This window comes from Parus major, chromosome 25LG1 (genome assembly GCF_001522545.3).
Source record: "Parus major isolate Abel chromosome 25LG1, Parus_major1.1, whole genome shotgun sequence".
In the NCBI taxonomy this organism is placed as follows: Eukaryota; Metazoa; Chordata; class Aves; order Passeriformes; family Paridae; genus Parus; species Parus major.
The window spans coordinates 855590-869765 of record NC_031793.1 but is presented as its reverse complement, the minus strand read 5'-3'; the positions used below and the strand labels follow the sequence as shown (position 1 = coordinate 869765).

General features: G+C 56.7%; 2 protein-coding genes across 6 annotated transcripts; one reads left to right on the top strand and one right to left on the bottom strand.

Moving 5' to 3' along the window:
- Window positions 1-420: 420 nt before the first annotated feature.
- On the bottom strand, window positions 421-3621 carry CHRNB2 (cholinergic receptor nicotinic beta 2 subunit). Its single transcript, XM_015650080.3, has 6 exons — window positions 3486-3621; window positions 2783-2928; window positions 2647-2691; window positions 2285-2394; window positions 1205-2165; window positions 421-681 (listed from the first exon to the last, which is right to left on the bottom strand). Exons 1-6 carry the CDS (start codon window positions 3526-3528, stop codon window positions 511-513), a joined length of 1476 nt encoding a protein of 491 aa, XP_015505566.1. The 5' UTR covers window positions 3529-3621; the 3' UTR covers window positions 421-510.
- On the top strand, window positions 3533-12701 carry UBE2Q1 (ubiquitin conjugating enzyme E2 Q1). 5 transcript variants are annotated; one of them, XM_015650081.3, is made up of 13 exons: window positions 4147-4513; window positions 5478-5582; window positions 5883-5987; window positions 6298-6348; window positions 8210-8350; window positions 8894-8978; window positions 9418-9478; window positions 10013-10103; window positions 10193-10251; window positions 10493-10541; window positions 10712-10807; window positions 10954-11020; window positions 11443-12701. In XM_015650081.3, exons 1-13 carry the CDS (start codon window positions 4229-4231, stop codon window positions 11472-11474), a joined length of 1227 nt encoding a protein of 408 aa, XP_015505567.3. In that variant the 5' UTR covers window positions 4147-4228; the 3' UTR covers window positions 11475-12701. The 5 variants fall into 5 exon arrangements, with proteins under 5 accessions (XP_033375641.1, XP_033375642.1, XP_015505567.3 ...); XM_033519752.1 differs by lacking the exon at window positions 4147-4513 and adding an exon at window positions 4642-4963; XM_033519753.1 differs by lacking the exon at window positions 4147-4513 and adding an exon at window positions 4644-4904.
- The last annotated feature ends 1475 nt before the right edge of the window (window positions 12702-14176 follow it).

Genomic DNA, 14176 nt, shown 5'->3' with positions numbered 1-14176 from the left:
GCTTGGTCCATGTGTTCGCCTCGAAGCCAGAGCTGAACAGCCCTAGCCTCCTCATGCCTCTGCTCCTACTCTTTCATCTCCTGGGAGCTCCAGAACTGGCACAGGGGTTGGCATCACCAGGCTGGAGCCAGGGGCTGCCTACTGAGGCTAGGATTCTGGCCCCACATGGCCTGAGAGGAGACGCAGTGAGTGACTGGTGCTCCCAGGAGCAGAGGAGGAGCTGGACATATCCCCATGGGTCAGGTTTCATGATCCTATATTCTTTCCCTCAGCAGTTTGGATTTTCCTCTTACAGAGCTGATGCCTTCTAGCCTCTTACCTTGGTCACAGGCAGCTGGAGTCCCCCCAGCCCTGGCTGCATCCCGCTCTTTCAGGCCTGCAGAGCACAGTGTAGGATGAAATGACACCATATGGAACCAATCTGGTCCTGTTGTGAGTATTTATTGGTTTGCAGGGGCTGCTTGAGCCCAGTACCCAGCTCTCTGGCCCTTGGACTGGCCATTCCCCATGCTATTTGGAGGTGGGGGTGCCCTGGCCAAGCTCCAGTAGGGAGTTGGTGGTGTAGTTCTGGAAGAGGGGCTGCAGGAACATGCCAATGGTGCCAAAGACACAGACAAAGACGAAGATCCACAAGAAGAGGCGGTCGATGACCATGGCCACGTACTTCCAGTCCTCGCTCACCTGCATGGGGCCAGGAAAAATGCTGGGTCAGGCTGGGGCCTTAGGTATTGCCTGACACTGCCCCAGTTGGGAATTTGGCGTATCCTCAGTGCCTTGAATCTGCTCCCTCAGCACTGCAGCTCCTGGGGCTGCCTGCCAGCCTGCTCTGGGCCCCATGGGGCTCACTCCTCCTGCTGTCACCCGCACTGCTGAGTCCAGGAAATGTTTCCCCAGTGAGTAGAGCTGAGGGGCTCTACAAAATCTGCAGCCTGACAGTGCTGTGCAGGGCCAAGCCTCCTGGGAGCCTCCTGAGTTTCCAGAGCCACTGCTTCAGCCTCGGGCTGTGGGATCCGTGCTGGACCCCCTACCCAGGCAGGAGCTGCAGGACCTCACTGGGCATGGGGCTAGGCAGGGAACCCCTTGGTGCTTGTGCACATCACACCCTGTGGTGTAGCCATGAGCCAGGACATGCTCTGCACCCCCCAGCTCTGGCCTCCCCTGAGCACTACTCACTCCCAGATGCACACCGCCCACCCCAACTTACGCTCTGATCATCATCCTCACTGCGCATGTGGTCAGCAATGAAGCGCACACCATCCACCGCTTCCTCCAGCCCGCAGCTGCAGCCAGCTGCAGGGGCCGGTGCCTGCCCCTGCTGCTCCCGATAGCCGTTGAGCCCCTCAGCCTTGGCAGCACCAGGGTTGGCATAGCAGGTGCAGGTGTGGGCACCAGCCTGAACAAAAAGAGCGGTGGCGGCAGCACGTTCCTGGGTCTGCCGGCGCTGGCGTAGACGCTGGCGTGCGCAGTTCTGCCGCGGCTGCTTCATGAAGAGCAGTGCTGGGAGCTTGTGGAGGAAGAGGGTGCGGACCCAGGGTGGCATGGTGTGCGTGGTGGGTGAGCGGTGGTGCACATTGAGGACACAGACGCTGGTGACGATGGAGAAGGTCACCAGCACCATGGTGAACATAAGATACTTGCCCACCAGTGGTACATCCAGTGAGGTGGGTGGCACGATTTTAGAGATGAGCAGGAGAAAGACAGTGAGGGCGAGCAGGACAGAGATGCAGAGCGTCATCTTCTCGCCACAGTCAGACGGGAGGTAAAATACAAGGATGGCCAGGGAGGTAATGAGGATGCAGGGGATGATGAGGTTGATGGTGTAGAAGAGCGGCTTACGCCGAATGATGAAGTCATACGTGATGTCCACATAGGTGGAGTCATCAGGGTTCTCGTTGCGCCGCCCTGGCAGCGCCACGATGTCCCACTCGCCACTGGGTGTGAAGTCATCCAGGCTGGCCACCTCACTCTTCAGCACCAGATCAATCTCAGTGCGGTCGTAGGTCCAGGAACGGAACTTCATGGTGCAGTTCTGCTGGTCAAAGGGGAAGTGCTTCACCTCAATCTTGCATGCACTTTTGTAGATGGCAGGTGGAAGCCAGAAGATGCTGCCATCATAGGAGATCACCGCGTTGGAGTAAAAGGAGACCTCATACATCCCATCGGCGCTGGAGTGAAGAGAGGTGCTGTCAGTCCTAGTGTTGTCAGCCCCAGCAGTACAACATGGTCCCCTGCCCTAGGTGGGATTGGGGAACACATAGCCCCCCCCCCCCCAAAAATGACCTACTTGTTGTAGAGCACCACATCAGGCAGCCAGATGTGCTTGGAGGGCAGGCGGACCTTCTTCATATTGTCAAAGTCCTCAGGCTTCCATGTGAGGCGATAGTCCTCCCACTCCTGAGGATAGGTGGGATCAGCCCAGCCATAGGACGGGGGCCTGGGGCAAGGGGGTGGGTCAGGACAGGGGTGACACAGGGGTTGACACAGGCTTTATGGGGGCTGCGTCAGGGCAGGGTACACATTAGGGTCCCACACAGGGTGTATGGGGAGTCCCTATGATAAGGATGGGTCTCAAGGCAGGGGCTGGGGCATCCTGAGGCAGGGTAGACATAGGGGTCTCAGGGCCACGTCAGAGTCCAGGGTGCCCACCTGGGTCAGCCAGACATTCGTGGTCATGATCTGCTCCCGTTCGTGCTGCAGAGAGAGAAGGAGCAGTCACTCAGGGTGCTGAGGCCCCCTTGCCTGCTTGGTGGTAGGTTGGGGAGTAGAGTCCTGGCCAACTCACCACGCTGATGAGCTGCGCCAGCGACACCATCAGCTGCACGGTCACCAGCTCAGAGCCATTGGTCGCTGGCCGGATCAGCTTGTTATAGCGTGCAGGGTCCAGCAGATACTCAACCAGTCGCTCCTCTGTGTCCGTGCCCAGGCTCCCTGGGGCATGGCAGAGTCTGAGTCCCATGGAGGAGGGCAGAGCCTCCCATGAGCGTCTGGGGACCCCCGAGGACAGAGCCTGTACATGGCCTGGAGCTCTGTGCCTGACAGCCCAAGAGCAGAAATGATGGGGTGCGTGGTGATGGGGTGTGGCTGTCATAGCCGGGCACGGAGCAGGGAGGGCCGGGGGGAGAATGGGCAGTCTGAGGGGCTCCATGACTGGGGACAAGCACCTGGACAGGACTGGGGGTTCCTCTCCGCCCTCCCTTGCCTGTCCCCGCGATTCCCCCTACCCGTTCATGACACCCCCTCCCCTGTTCCTATCGGTCCCTGCCCACCCCTGGCACCGCCTCGGAGAGCCGGAGCCCACGGCGGCCGCACAGCCCCGGGGGGGTCGAGGAGCACCGGAAGCGCCAGTGCCACTGGCACCGCAAAGGGGCCGGTACCGGCTCCACGCCGGATCTATCTCGTGCAACAGGCGCAGCCCCCGGGCCCGGTCCGGTCCGGTCCCCTCCCCGCCTGTGCCGGTGTCATCCCCCACAGCCCCCGACACTTACGTCTGAGGGCAGCGAGAAGGCAGAGGACGCGGAGCAGCGCCATGGGGGCGGCCCGGTGCCGCCACCGGTACCCGGCGCTGTCCGCGGTTCTGGCCGGGCGCTGTCCGAAGTTCTGGAGCCGGCGGCGGCCCGGGCGGGGCGGCCCCGGGCGGGAGGCGGTGCCGGGCGTTGCGCCGGGGCCGCCCCGTGCTCCGTCGCCGTCACCGCCGCCGTCAGCGGCCCCGGGGCCGCCCCCGCCTCCGCCCCGGTCCGGGGACACGGCGGAGGGATCTGAGCTCCCCCAGCCCGCTGCTCCAGCGGGGTCCCTGCACGGTGCCAGCGGGGCGACGGAGCCCTGGGCGGGGATCAGAGCGGGAAGGCTGAACGGTGGGAGAGTTCGAGGGTGGAACCCACGACCGGAGCCCCCGCGGCTCCGCCGTACACCAGTAGGGGGGTCTCAGAGCCGGCACTGCCGGGTCTTAGGGAACCCCGTTCCCGCCAGGTTCCAACCGTGCCCGGTGAACCCCCGTGACCCCTCCCGGCAGGGGCGGGGCTCCCCCGCCACCCCCGTCGCTGGCCCCGCCCAGCTTCCCGGGAGCTTACGGAGCGTCACTTCCGGCATATCGCGAGACGCTTCCGGCAGCGCGGCCCCGCCCATTCCGGCGACGGCACTTCCGGGAGCGGGGCCGTCCCGCCGCCATCTTGGGCGGGCTCCGGGGCTGCGGCGGCGGCGGCGGCGGCGGAGCGGGTCCCTCCATGGGAAGATGCAGCGGGCGGGGCCGGAGGAGGCGGCGAGGGCGCAGGCGGCGGCGGGGGGACCCGGGCGGAGCGGGGCCGAGGTGGCGGCGGCCCCCGCCGGGCGGCTCCTGAGGCGGGAGCTGCGGCTGCTGGAGTCCATCTTTCACCGCGGCCACGAGAGGTTCCGCATCGGCAGCGCCTGTCCGGACGAGATCAGCTGCGAGTTCGTCCCAGGGGCCGGGGCCCGCGCCGGCGCCTCCGCCTCCCGGGGGCCGCCGCCGGGACCCGTCCGTATTCACTGCAACATCACGGTGAGGCCCAGGGGGTGCGGCGGGCCCAGGCTCTGCGGGGGCACCGAAGGCGGTCCTGGGACCGAGTGGCTCCTCCTTCGCGCGTACGGGGCCGCCGCCGTTGGGGCTCAGGGTGAGCTGGGCCTGGGCCCCAACGTCCCTGGCGCCGGCTGTGGGGTGCGGGGGGTAGCTGCCCCCGTCCCCTTCTTCCGTGGGGGCTGCGGGAGCGCCATACGAGCCACCACGAGCTCCTCGGAGCAGGGACTCATGCAGAGAAAAACCAGGGGACAGTGCCCGGCAGCACTCCCGCCGTCGAGTGTGTACGAGAACTAGCTATTTCCCATGCTGTTTGGAGCCCCCAGTCTTCTCCAGCTGCTCATCCCCAGTCATGGAGCCCCTCCGACTGCCCCATGTACGAGACTGCCCTCGTTTTCCCGGCTTCCTCCGGTTTTGTTTTGGAGGGTTTCCCAGGCAAGGAGGGTTAGCTTGGATAGCCCCTGATGCAGATGCTGAATGGGACTAATAACCAGGACTTTCTGGAGGGGCATGTTGGAAGTGCTGCCAGAGGCCTGCTTGGCTTCTGCCCTGCGTGGGTGCTGCCAGATTCTTTTGCAAGTGCTGGAACTGCAGTATCCCATGGGAAATGTGGGACACCCTCAGTGTCCTGTCTCTATGGCCTCCCACCCCCCAATGGCCCCATGGCCAGAGGGGTGGCCAGAATACCACTATCCTCCCTCCATGTTAAACCCTGGGCCCAAGGGACACAACATGGCCAGCCCAGCATGGTCTGAGTAGGGGTTTGTATTGCACTTAGCCCCAGGTTTATGCTGGAGGGTGGATCAGTCACTTGTGGCATGAGCTCTGTGGTTCAGAGGGATCTGTTTGCAGAAGACACAGGGCTTCAGCCCCTACCATGTGTTGGCTTGCTGCTCTGTGCACTGCAACAGCCTCCATCCCACCAACACCACCTTCTCCCCCTCTCCAGGAGTCTTATCCAGCTGTTCCCCCAATATGGTCTGTGGAGTCAGACGATCCCAACCTGGCAGCTATCCTGGAGAGGCTGGTGGAAGTCAGGAAAGGAAATACGTTGGTGAGATTTGCTCCACTGCCTGAGAGAGGGGAGGGCTGGCAGCTTTGGCAGGGTAACTCCCTGCTTGCATGTCCTCAGCTGCCTGAAGTGGGGATTGCCTCTGGTCTCATAAATGTTCCATATATTTGGGATGAGCCTCTCTGACGTTGTTGGATGGTTGGGTGGGATTTTGCACCCGTGTCTACTGCTGCTCAGAGCAGGAAGGAGCAGCGCTGGGGCCTCTGCTTCCTGGCTGCAGTGCCAAGGCTCAGCTCAGCATGGAGGTCCCCACACTTCTCTGACCTTCTGTTCTCCGGACAGCTTTTGCAGCACCTGAAGCGAATAATCTCTGACCTGTGCAAACTCTACAACCTTCCCCAACATCCAGATGTTGAAATGCTGGACCAGCCTCTGCCAGCAGAACAGGTGAGCAGCTCAGGAGAAGGCTCACAAAGCTCAGAAAACAAGTTCTCTATATTTGCTCTGGAGGCTTCTAGGGGTTACCAGAGGAGGAACACAGTGGGTGAGTGGTTGGATTCCTGTCCTGGGTGATGCCAGCCTGCTCCATTGAGCCTTGGTGCTGTTTTCTGTAAAGGCTTTCAGCTACTCTTTGCTTTTAATTTGATTCTGCTTTTTTATTCCTGTTTGACCTCACCTAACCATCTGGGAAGGTGGGAGAGCATTTTCCCAGGATGCTGACCACACAATCTCCATCCCAATCTTTCTCTTTCCACAGAGCACCCAGGAAGAGGTGTCCTCTGAAGAGGAAGATGAAGAGATGCCAGAGGTAAGTGCCACCTCAGTGTGTGAGAAAATATGCCAGAGAGCTGAGCACAGGAGAGAAGGTGCTGAAAGGTGCAAGGGTACAGGGGTCTTGCCTGGGAGAAGCTTGTGGCCTCCAGACAGGGGAGTTTGGGTCAAAGACTGGATACTTCCTGGCATTTTGATGCCAAGGATTCTGAGGCACAGCTGAGTGCCACATATTCACAAACCCCAGGAGAGCATAGAGGCTGAGCAGCATAGCCATGGCCTCCAAAGTCATGTGGATGAGCTATGAGCAGAGCTGCTTGGACAATATGTGCTGTTCTCTAAAGCCTGAAATTTCTGCGAAAGAGATGGATTTCTGGGTTGCTGTTGCTGGGGGGGAAGTCACTGTTGCACAGGACTCCCACAGAGAGGATGAGGTCAGGTGACTGGGTGTGCAAGTGAGCTAATTGCCAGGAGTGGTGGAGACAGCCACACTTCACTGCAGTCTGAGGGCACCTTGCTGCAGAACCCACAGGCTCTGGTTGTTTGGTTTGCAGTTTAGAGATCTGTGGAAGTGGGTGGAATAATCTTGAATCTCCATGGTGACGTTTAGCAATGCCTCACACACGAGAGCAGCACGGGCACTGAGTCAGCAGTGTGCCACGGAGCCTGGGGGCAGGTCACTGAGCAGCAGCAACCCAGCAGCTGGGGAGTTTTAGCGAAGTTAATTGCTTGCTAAATTAAGGCTGAGCATTGCCAGGGTCCACAGGGAAAAGGGTGAGGGTTAAACTGGCACCAGCACAACCTTGTGAATCTGCAAATCTGCTGCTTCATAGCAAATCAGTGTGTGCAAGGCCTCTATTCCTGTGGGCTGGAAAATAAATCCCCAGGAGCTGAGCATTCCCCCTTGTGCTTTTTGCTAACACCGTGTGTTTTGGAGGGACAACGCTCTCATGTAGAGCAAAGGTTTTGTGCTGAGCGGTGGGATTTGTTCAGCTGTGTGGAGGAGTGGAGCAGCAGAACTGTGCCCTGGCACAGAGATTCATTATGCAGGTTAATCTACTCGAGGGATTTTCTAGGAGGATCTATTTTCCTGTGTGAGTCTAAAAATGTCAAAGCGCTTCCACAACTGCTGCTCAATAGCCATGACCAGCACAGAGAGGCTGTAGTAAACACTTGTTCAGAGGATTTGTGGAGCTGGAACTGGAGCTGTGCATACCCACAGCCATTTCCAGTCAGCTGAACCTTGTGTGCATGGGGACAGATTTCTGTAGTAGGCCAAGACAGCTGCAACTGTTTTTTCCCATCAGGGTCTTGCACTGCCACATGTTACTGTGGGAAACAGTGAAGGGCAAAGGCTCTTCTGGGGTCAGGTACTACACTTGGAGTGTGCTGAGATGATCTACAGAGAGACATGCTGTGAAATACCTGCTCTTGTTGAGGGAATAACATCCCATGCAGCTGGATTTGGCTGCAAGGATCTGTTCTTGAGTTGCCAGTGACCTGTGTCCCTGTTGGGGTTTGGCTAGCGAAGAGGCCCAGGTGGCCTGGCAGCATTGTGTCAAGGGGCTGTGCTTTGTTCCAGCCATCCAGCAGCGTGGCACAAACTGCTGAAGCCACAGGTGTGCCAAAATCCATGGGGCATGTTGAGGAGTGAGAGATTAATGGTTCATTATAAACAGGCATGGGACATGGCAGGGGAGAATCCAGCTAACAAAGAGCTCACATGAGCCTAATTGAATGCCCAGACCTTGTGTCTTCCACTCCACTTGTACCTCAGATCAGGAGCTGGGGCTTCCTGGGATGAAAGAGTTGCACCAGGAATTCTTCCTGGGTCAGGGCAGCTCAGAGCAGGGAGGAGCAAAGGCACATCTCTTTGAGCTTTCCTCTTCCCTTTCCAGGACACTGAGGACTTGGACCACTATGAGATGAAAGAGGAAGAGCCGGCAGATGGGAGAAAGACAGAGGATGAAGGCATTGGGAAAGAAAACCTGGCCATTTTAGAGAAAATAAAAAAGAACCAGAGGCAAGATTACTTAAATGTACGTGTCGCCCAGTGGGCAGGTGGGCTGGGGAAGCAGAGGGACTCAAGGGCTGGAGTGATGGAGGCCCTTGCCAGCCCTCCAGCCCTGAATCAAAGGGGCTGTCCCCAGCCAAAGGTACAGCAGTACCAGTTCTCTAGGGCTGATGGGGCTGGAGCAGAGAAGTCTGTGAACTGCCTCTGCAGCTCAGGGAGTGCCCCCAGGGCATTGGTGCCTTATGGGACAATCCTCCTGCAGCAAGATCTGGGGCTCCCTTCTGCCCCAGGAGCTGTGATCACCTGAGACTGTGGAGGTGGGTTGTGCTTTTGTACCCCTGGGCTGAGATTCTTAAGTCAGTGGAGAGGATGCAGAGGTGTTTCTGCTGCAGCTGTGCTGCCTGAGGTGATATATTTGAGGCAGGGGACAGATTGAGAGGTGATGGGCAGGATATGGTCTGATATGGAGGCTGTTCTGAGTTGTAGCTCAGGTGTTGACCTCATAGAGCAATAGCCATGGTTGGGTGCAGCATAACAATACAACTTTCCCCCTCCCTGTTCCTTGCAGGGTGCAGTGTCTGGGTCTGTTCAGGCCACTGACCGGCTAATGAAGGAGCTCAGGGATATTTACCGATCACCAAGTTTCAAGGGCGGTGAGTGCTGCCAGGAGCTCCATGGAGGAAGATTATTTCTTGTTCTGTGGGGTAGGCAGTGGGCCTTGGAGCTGTGCTGCTAAGCTGAGGGGGAGGATCTCCAGCATTTGATGGCTGTGGCTCTGTCAAGAGTGAACAAAACCACCTTACCCTCTCTGTTCCCTGCCACTGCTGGGTGGAAGTGAAGAGCATGCTATGTGTCAGAGAATTACCTGACTTGAGGGGAATGGTGTTCCTACTCCTTTCCTGAGCCCAGGGACGCAGAGAAAGAAACTGCTGTCTTCATGAGTGTTGTGGATAAGCACTGCTTTTCTTGGAGGGACAGTGCCCAAGTAAAGTTGTGCTGCAGGACCCAGGGGATTGGAAATCTGGGTGATGGCTCAACCCCCTCCCAGTGTTCCCCTACCATGACCCCCCCCCTCCTCTGTTCTCCTTGCAGGATACTATGCAGTTGAACTAGTGAATGACAGCCTGTACGATTGGAACGTCAAACTCCTGAAGTAGGTAGCCCCAGCTTGGGATCATGCATTTGTGGTGGGTTTTGGTGATGGGACCAGAAAGTCCCTGTGAGCAGAGAGGACATTAGCATGGCAGGGGAGCACCAAGCAGACCTTGAGTTAGCCTCTCTCAGGCAGCTGGCTTGCTGTCTTCGCAACAAAGAGGAGATGATATCTCCAGACAAGATGAGGTAATCGGAGGACTCTGCAAGTCTCTGCTGTTCCTAGAGTCCGGTGAGAGGTGCAGCAGGCAAACCCCAAGCTTGCACACCCTCCAGACACCAGTGCTGCCTTTTCCTTGGGCCAGGCAGCCTTTATTTTTAAGCTGGCAGCATGGAAAAGGGGTGTGATGGTCTTCTCTGCAAACCAGAAGCAGAATGCTGGCAGCCCATGCTGTCGCTGCCCTCAGCGAGAGCCTGAGGGCCCGTGTGACTGCCCGGCTGTGCAGGTATGGCAGCTCTGGAGTGTGGTGGCAGTGAGCACAGCTGACATGAGGTGCATGGCCCTGACTGATCTTCCGGGGTTTTCCTCTCACAGGGTTGATGAGGACAGCGCTTTGCACAACGATCTCCAAATCCTCAAAGAGAAAGAAGGAACAGATTTCATCCTCCTCAACTTCTCTTTTAAAGTAAGGCTCGCCCTCCTAGAGAGGTGCCTGACTCGGCGAGGCATCAGAGAACACCTTTCTCAGTGGCTCTGCTTCCCTTCTCATTCCAGGATAACTTTCCTTTTGATCCACCATTTGTAAGGGTTGTATCCCCGGTGCTGTCAGGGGGGTGAGTAACTATCTGTCGCTCTCTGCTCTGCAGTGCTGCTTTCTGCAGCACTTCTCACTGGGTTTATCTGGTGCTGTGCAATCCTGTGACTTCCTTGACATGGATTTGCCATTGGGAAGCGGACACCGATGGTGGAGTTTTTAGCATACTTTTTACATCAGAGAAGATGTTTCACCTCTGGAGCAGTGGGTGGGTATGATCACATCTATCTGTGCAATAACTTTGTCTGATTCCTTCCTAGGTATGTTTTGGGTGGCGGTGCCATCTGCATGGAGCTGCTTACGAAACAGGTGGGTGGGTGCTGGCCCCTGTGGGAAGTGGGGGAGCTGTTCTGCCTACCACACTCTGTATTCCTGACAGTTCCAGCCATACCACTGCCTGACAGAGCTGGGGAAGGCCCTTTGGTTGCACTGGGAGTCTCTGGGGTGAGTCTGGCCTCACCATGTGTTTCATCCCTCAGGGCTGGAGTAGTGCCTACTCCATCGAGTCAGTGATCATGCAGATCAGTGCAACGCTGGTGAAAGGGAAAGCACGAGTACAATTTGGAGCCAACAAGGTAGGGCCTGGACAGTGTAGGATAATGGGGGATGGAAGTGGGGTGGCAAATGGGGGCACAGCCAGCTCTGGCCATACAGGGAAGGTGTGACGGATGGTTTCCCCAGGGTTCCTGCTGGACTGATGGTCTCCTTGCTTCCCTTGCAGAACCAGTACAGCCTGACAAGAGCACAGCAGTCCTACAAGTCCCTGGTTCAGATCCATGAGAAGAATGGTAAGGGCTGAGGGAGAGGGCCTGTATTTTCCTTCGCTTGTTTGGGATCCTCAGACAATCCATTCAAGTTCTCTTCTTCCTCGAGTGTGGAGGTGACAGCAGCAGTGACAGCTGCTGTAACGCAGAGTGTCTGCTGAGTACTGCTGCTCTCTCTGCTGCCTAGTGCTGGGCTCTGGTGGCTGTATCTAGATGCAGCATCTCAGTGATTGCATGGACTTGATGATCTGAGAGGCCTTTTCCAACCTAAATGATTCTGTGTTTGCCTGTGTGGTGTTGGGAAGTAAGCCAGAGGGAAAGCATCCCAGTAATTGGGGATATCTGGCCCTTTGGAAGTGGAACTTGGCTGCTTTCAGCAGCTTTTCTGGGTGCAGACTCTCGTTGCCCATGCAGTTTCCTCCCTCACAGATCTCTCCTTGTTTCAGGCTGGTATACACCACCCAAGGAGGATGGCTAGTGTGGATGCTGCAGGACCAATCTGAATATCTTCTGGATGCTCTGCTTGGATCTTAGTGATGCCTCTTGGCTTTCTCCCAGGATGTAATAGCTCTGCCTGTTGCAGGACAATACTGGCTGTTCAAAACTCTAAATAACTGTTTAAGGAGTTGGACTGACCCAGAACACTTGCTGGGCCCATGCTAGCAGGCATTCTTGTTAAAACAAACTCTTGAGCCTCTTGTATTGCTGGAAACTTTTGATTTTACTCCAGTCTAGAGCATCCTCCTTACCTATGCTATGGATTTAATTTATTTTCTTATTTCATGTACACTGCTTTTTTTTGTTACGGTGTATGATGGATGTGTATGGAAAAATGTATCTTTGGAGAAAAATTACAGTTTGTTAATTTGAGAATGCTGGTCTAACTATTTTTTTCCAAGCTCCTGCTGGGTGGTTTGTGCCCTGCAAACCCTGCTGCAGCCCTGGTTGCAGGGTGGGGCGGTCATTGGAGCTGTGGTGTGCCCAAGCCCTGCAGGAAGACTTGGCACAACTACCTTGGAAGAAGAAAAGCCCTTTTCTTTTTTGACAGTAAGAGAGCAGTGTTTCTGCTCCATCTTCCCTGGGCAAACCAGCTTTTCTCTATAAACTGCAGACTTACAACTCAAAGCACAGAGGGGAAAATCTGTGAGGTTGTCCTCTCCCCTGCAGTGGAGGAAGGTTTTGTGGGTGTGTGCCAGCACTGCCAGCTCCCACCCCACACTTCTCCCTGTCTGTTTGCCAAGCAGTAAGATGAGCTGAGGCCTAAGCTTTGTCCTGTTTCTCCCCACTAGCCATGCATGGAGGCTGAGCCCCTTGTCCCCATCCCTGCTGTGCTGTGGCTGCAAGCTGCTGCAGGGAGTGGAACGTGGGCACTGCTCTGTCCTACCACTGCTTCCATTCCTGACCAGGACCTGTTCCAGCAGTGAACACCCCGTTCTATGGGGTTTTATTTTACTTTCCTTAAGCTACTGTTCCTGCTCACCTTTGTACTCCAGCCCTTCATGGATGGGGTTGCTGCAGTTGTGGCCTGTTGTCTTGAATCCCCATGGCCTCGTTTTGAGTCTGCTGGAAGGAGATTTAGCTGTTGGAGCTCTTCTAACTTGGGCCATTGTCCTCGTCTGGAGGACAGAACTGACGCACTAGTGTCAAAGATGGAACCATGCATATTAATTCACTGTGTTTGAATAAAAGTCATTAGAAAATCAAAGAGCCTCAGAACTCCATTATCTACTTCAGCAGCTGCTTCCCTGTCCTGCTCAGAGCCTTAGAATAAAAAGATGCTGTTAGGAGAGGGATTACTGATGACTGCAGGAGTGGCTTTGGCCTCAGCTTGGAGGCTATTTTTAAGTGCTTTGCTGAAGGACCAGAGGGTTGATGAAGCTGAGCAGCTCTGCCCTGTGTCCTCTGGCCCAGACCACCACCTCTGGGGTTCTGGGTCCTCTCCAACCCTTGTTCCTGGTACCTGGGGCTGAGGGGGGACAGAGGCAGCTGTACTCAGCTCCCACCTTTACCTCAGAAATGTCTAGGTAGCAGGTTTAATCAGTTTAATGAAGGTTTGGAACACTTGTGGAGCATTCTCTTTGGTGAAGTAGAGGCTGCTCTGCTGAACCCAGCAATGGGGTTGTGTTGGGATTGGGGACACTAGGTTAGCAGAGTTCATGGCACACACTCCGAAGTCAAGGCAGCTCTACAGGCTGGGATGAGCAGAATCTGTCACTTGAATGCTGACCTGACAAGCGTCGAGGCTGAAAGAAAAGCAGGAGCAGGTGTTTAGCAGGCCATCTGCCAGTCCTGTCTGTTCACACCTGCCGAAAGAAGACCCATCCCACTCTGATCTGGGTTAGGCCTTCATTGGCACCAGCCTAGCTTAGGGAAGCCTGTCTTCTCAGGGAAGCAGATGTGCAGTGCCATCTGTCACCACTGCCAAAGGCACTCCCAAAGCCCCCTGTGGGAGCTAGCAGAGAACAAGGACGGGAAGGCTGTCCAAAGGGGACATGTGGCACATTTGCTCGAACACCACTACAACACAGTGTGACTGAGACAATGCTGCCTGCATGTCTGTCCTATTGAGGCCCCATAAAAATTGAGGGGACTGAAGTCTGCCTTCTGAAGGAAAGAAAAGGAACCTGAGTGCTGGGAGCAATTTTGCCACAAAACCCTCTCCTCCTTCTGTGCAGTTGCAAAGGGGAGTTGTTGTAAGGGGCCCCCAGCACTGCAGCCTGACAGGCAGCCAAACCACTGGGCTCCGCTTTTCCAGCAATGTGACAGCAGGGCCAGACACAGAACTTGGCTGGTGTGGTGTGAACCACGGCCGTGGCAGCAGAGAGTGCACTGGCTGCCCACAATGCTTCTGTCCTGTCAGGCTGTGCACAGGGTGCTATGCACGAGGTCCTTGTAAAGGTGTCTGTGCACAGGAGGCTAGCAGGGCTGCGCACAGTCTCCATCCATAGGGAAGCATAGAGTCCCTGCCCAGGCTCAGTCCTTGGGGTCCATGCCCAGTGTCTATGGAGGGGGCCCACACACGTAGGTCTGTGATGTCCTTGGAATCTCTGCCCGGGGACTCGTATAGTCCATCCTCGGGATTCATGTGCACGGTGGTCCCATCAGCCAGGCAGAGTCACGACGTCTCTCATCCGCACCAGGACGGGGACCCCAGCTGGGTCAGTCTTCCCACGCGCCCGC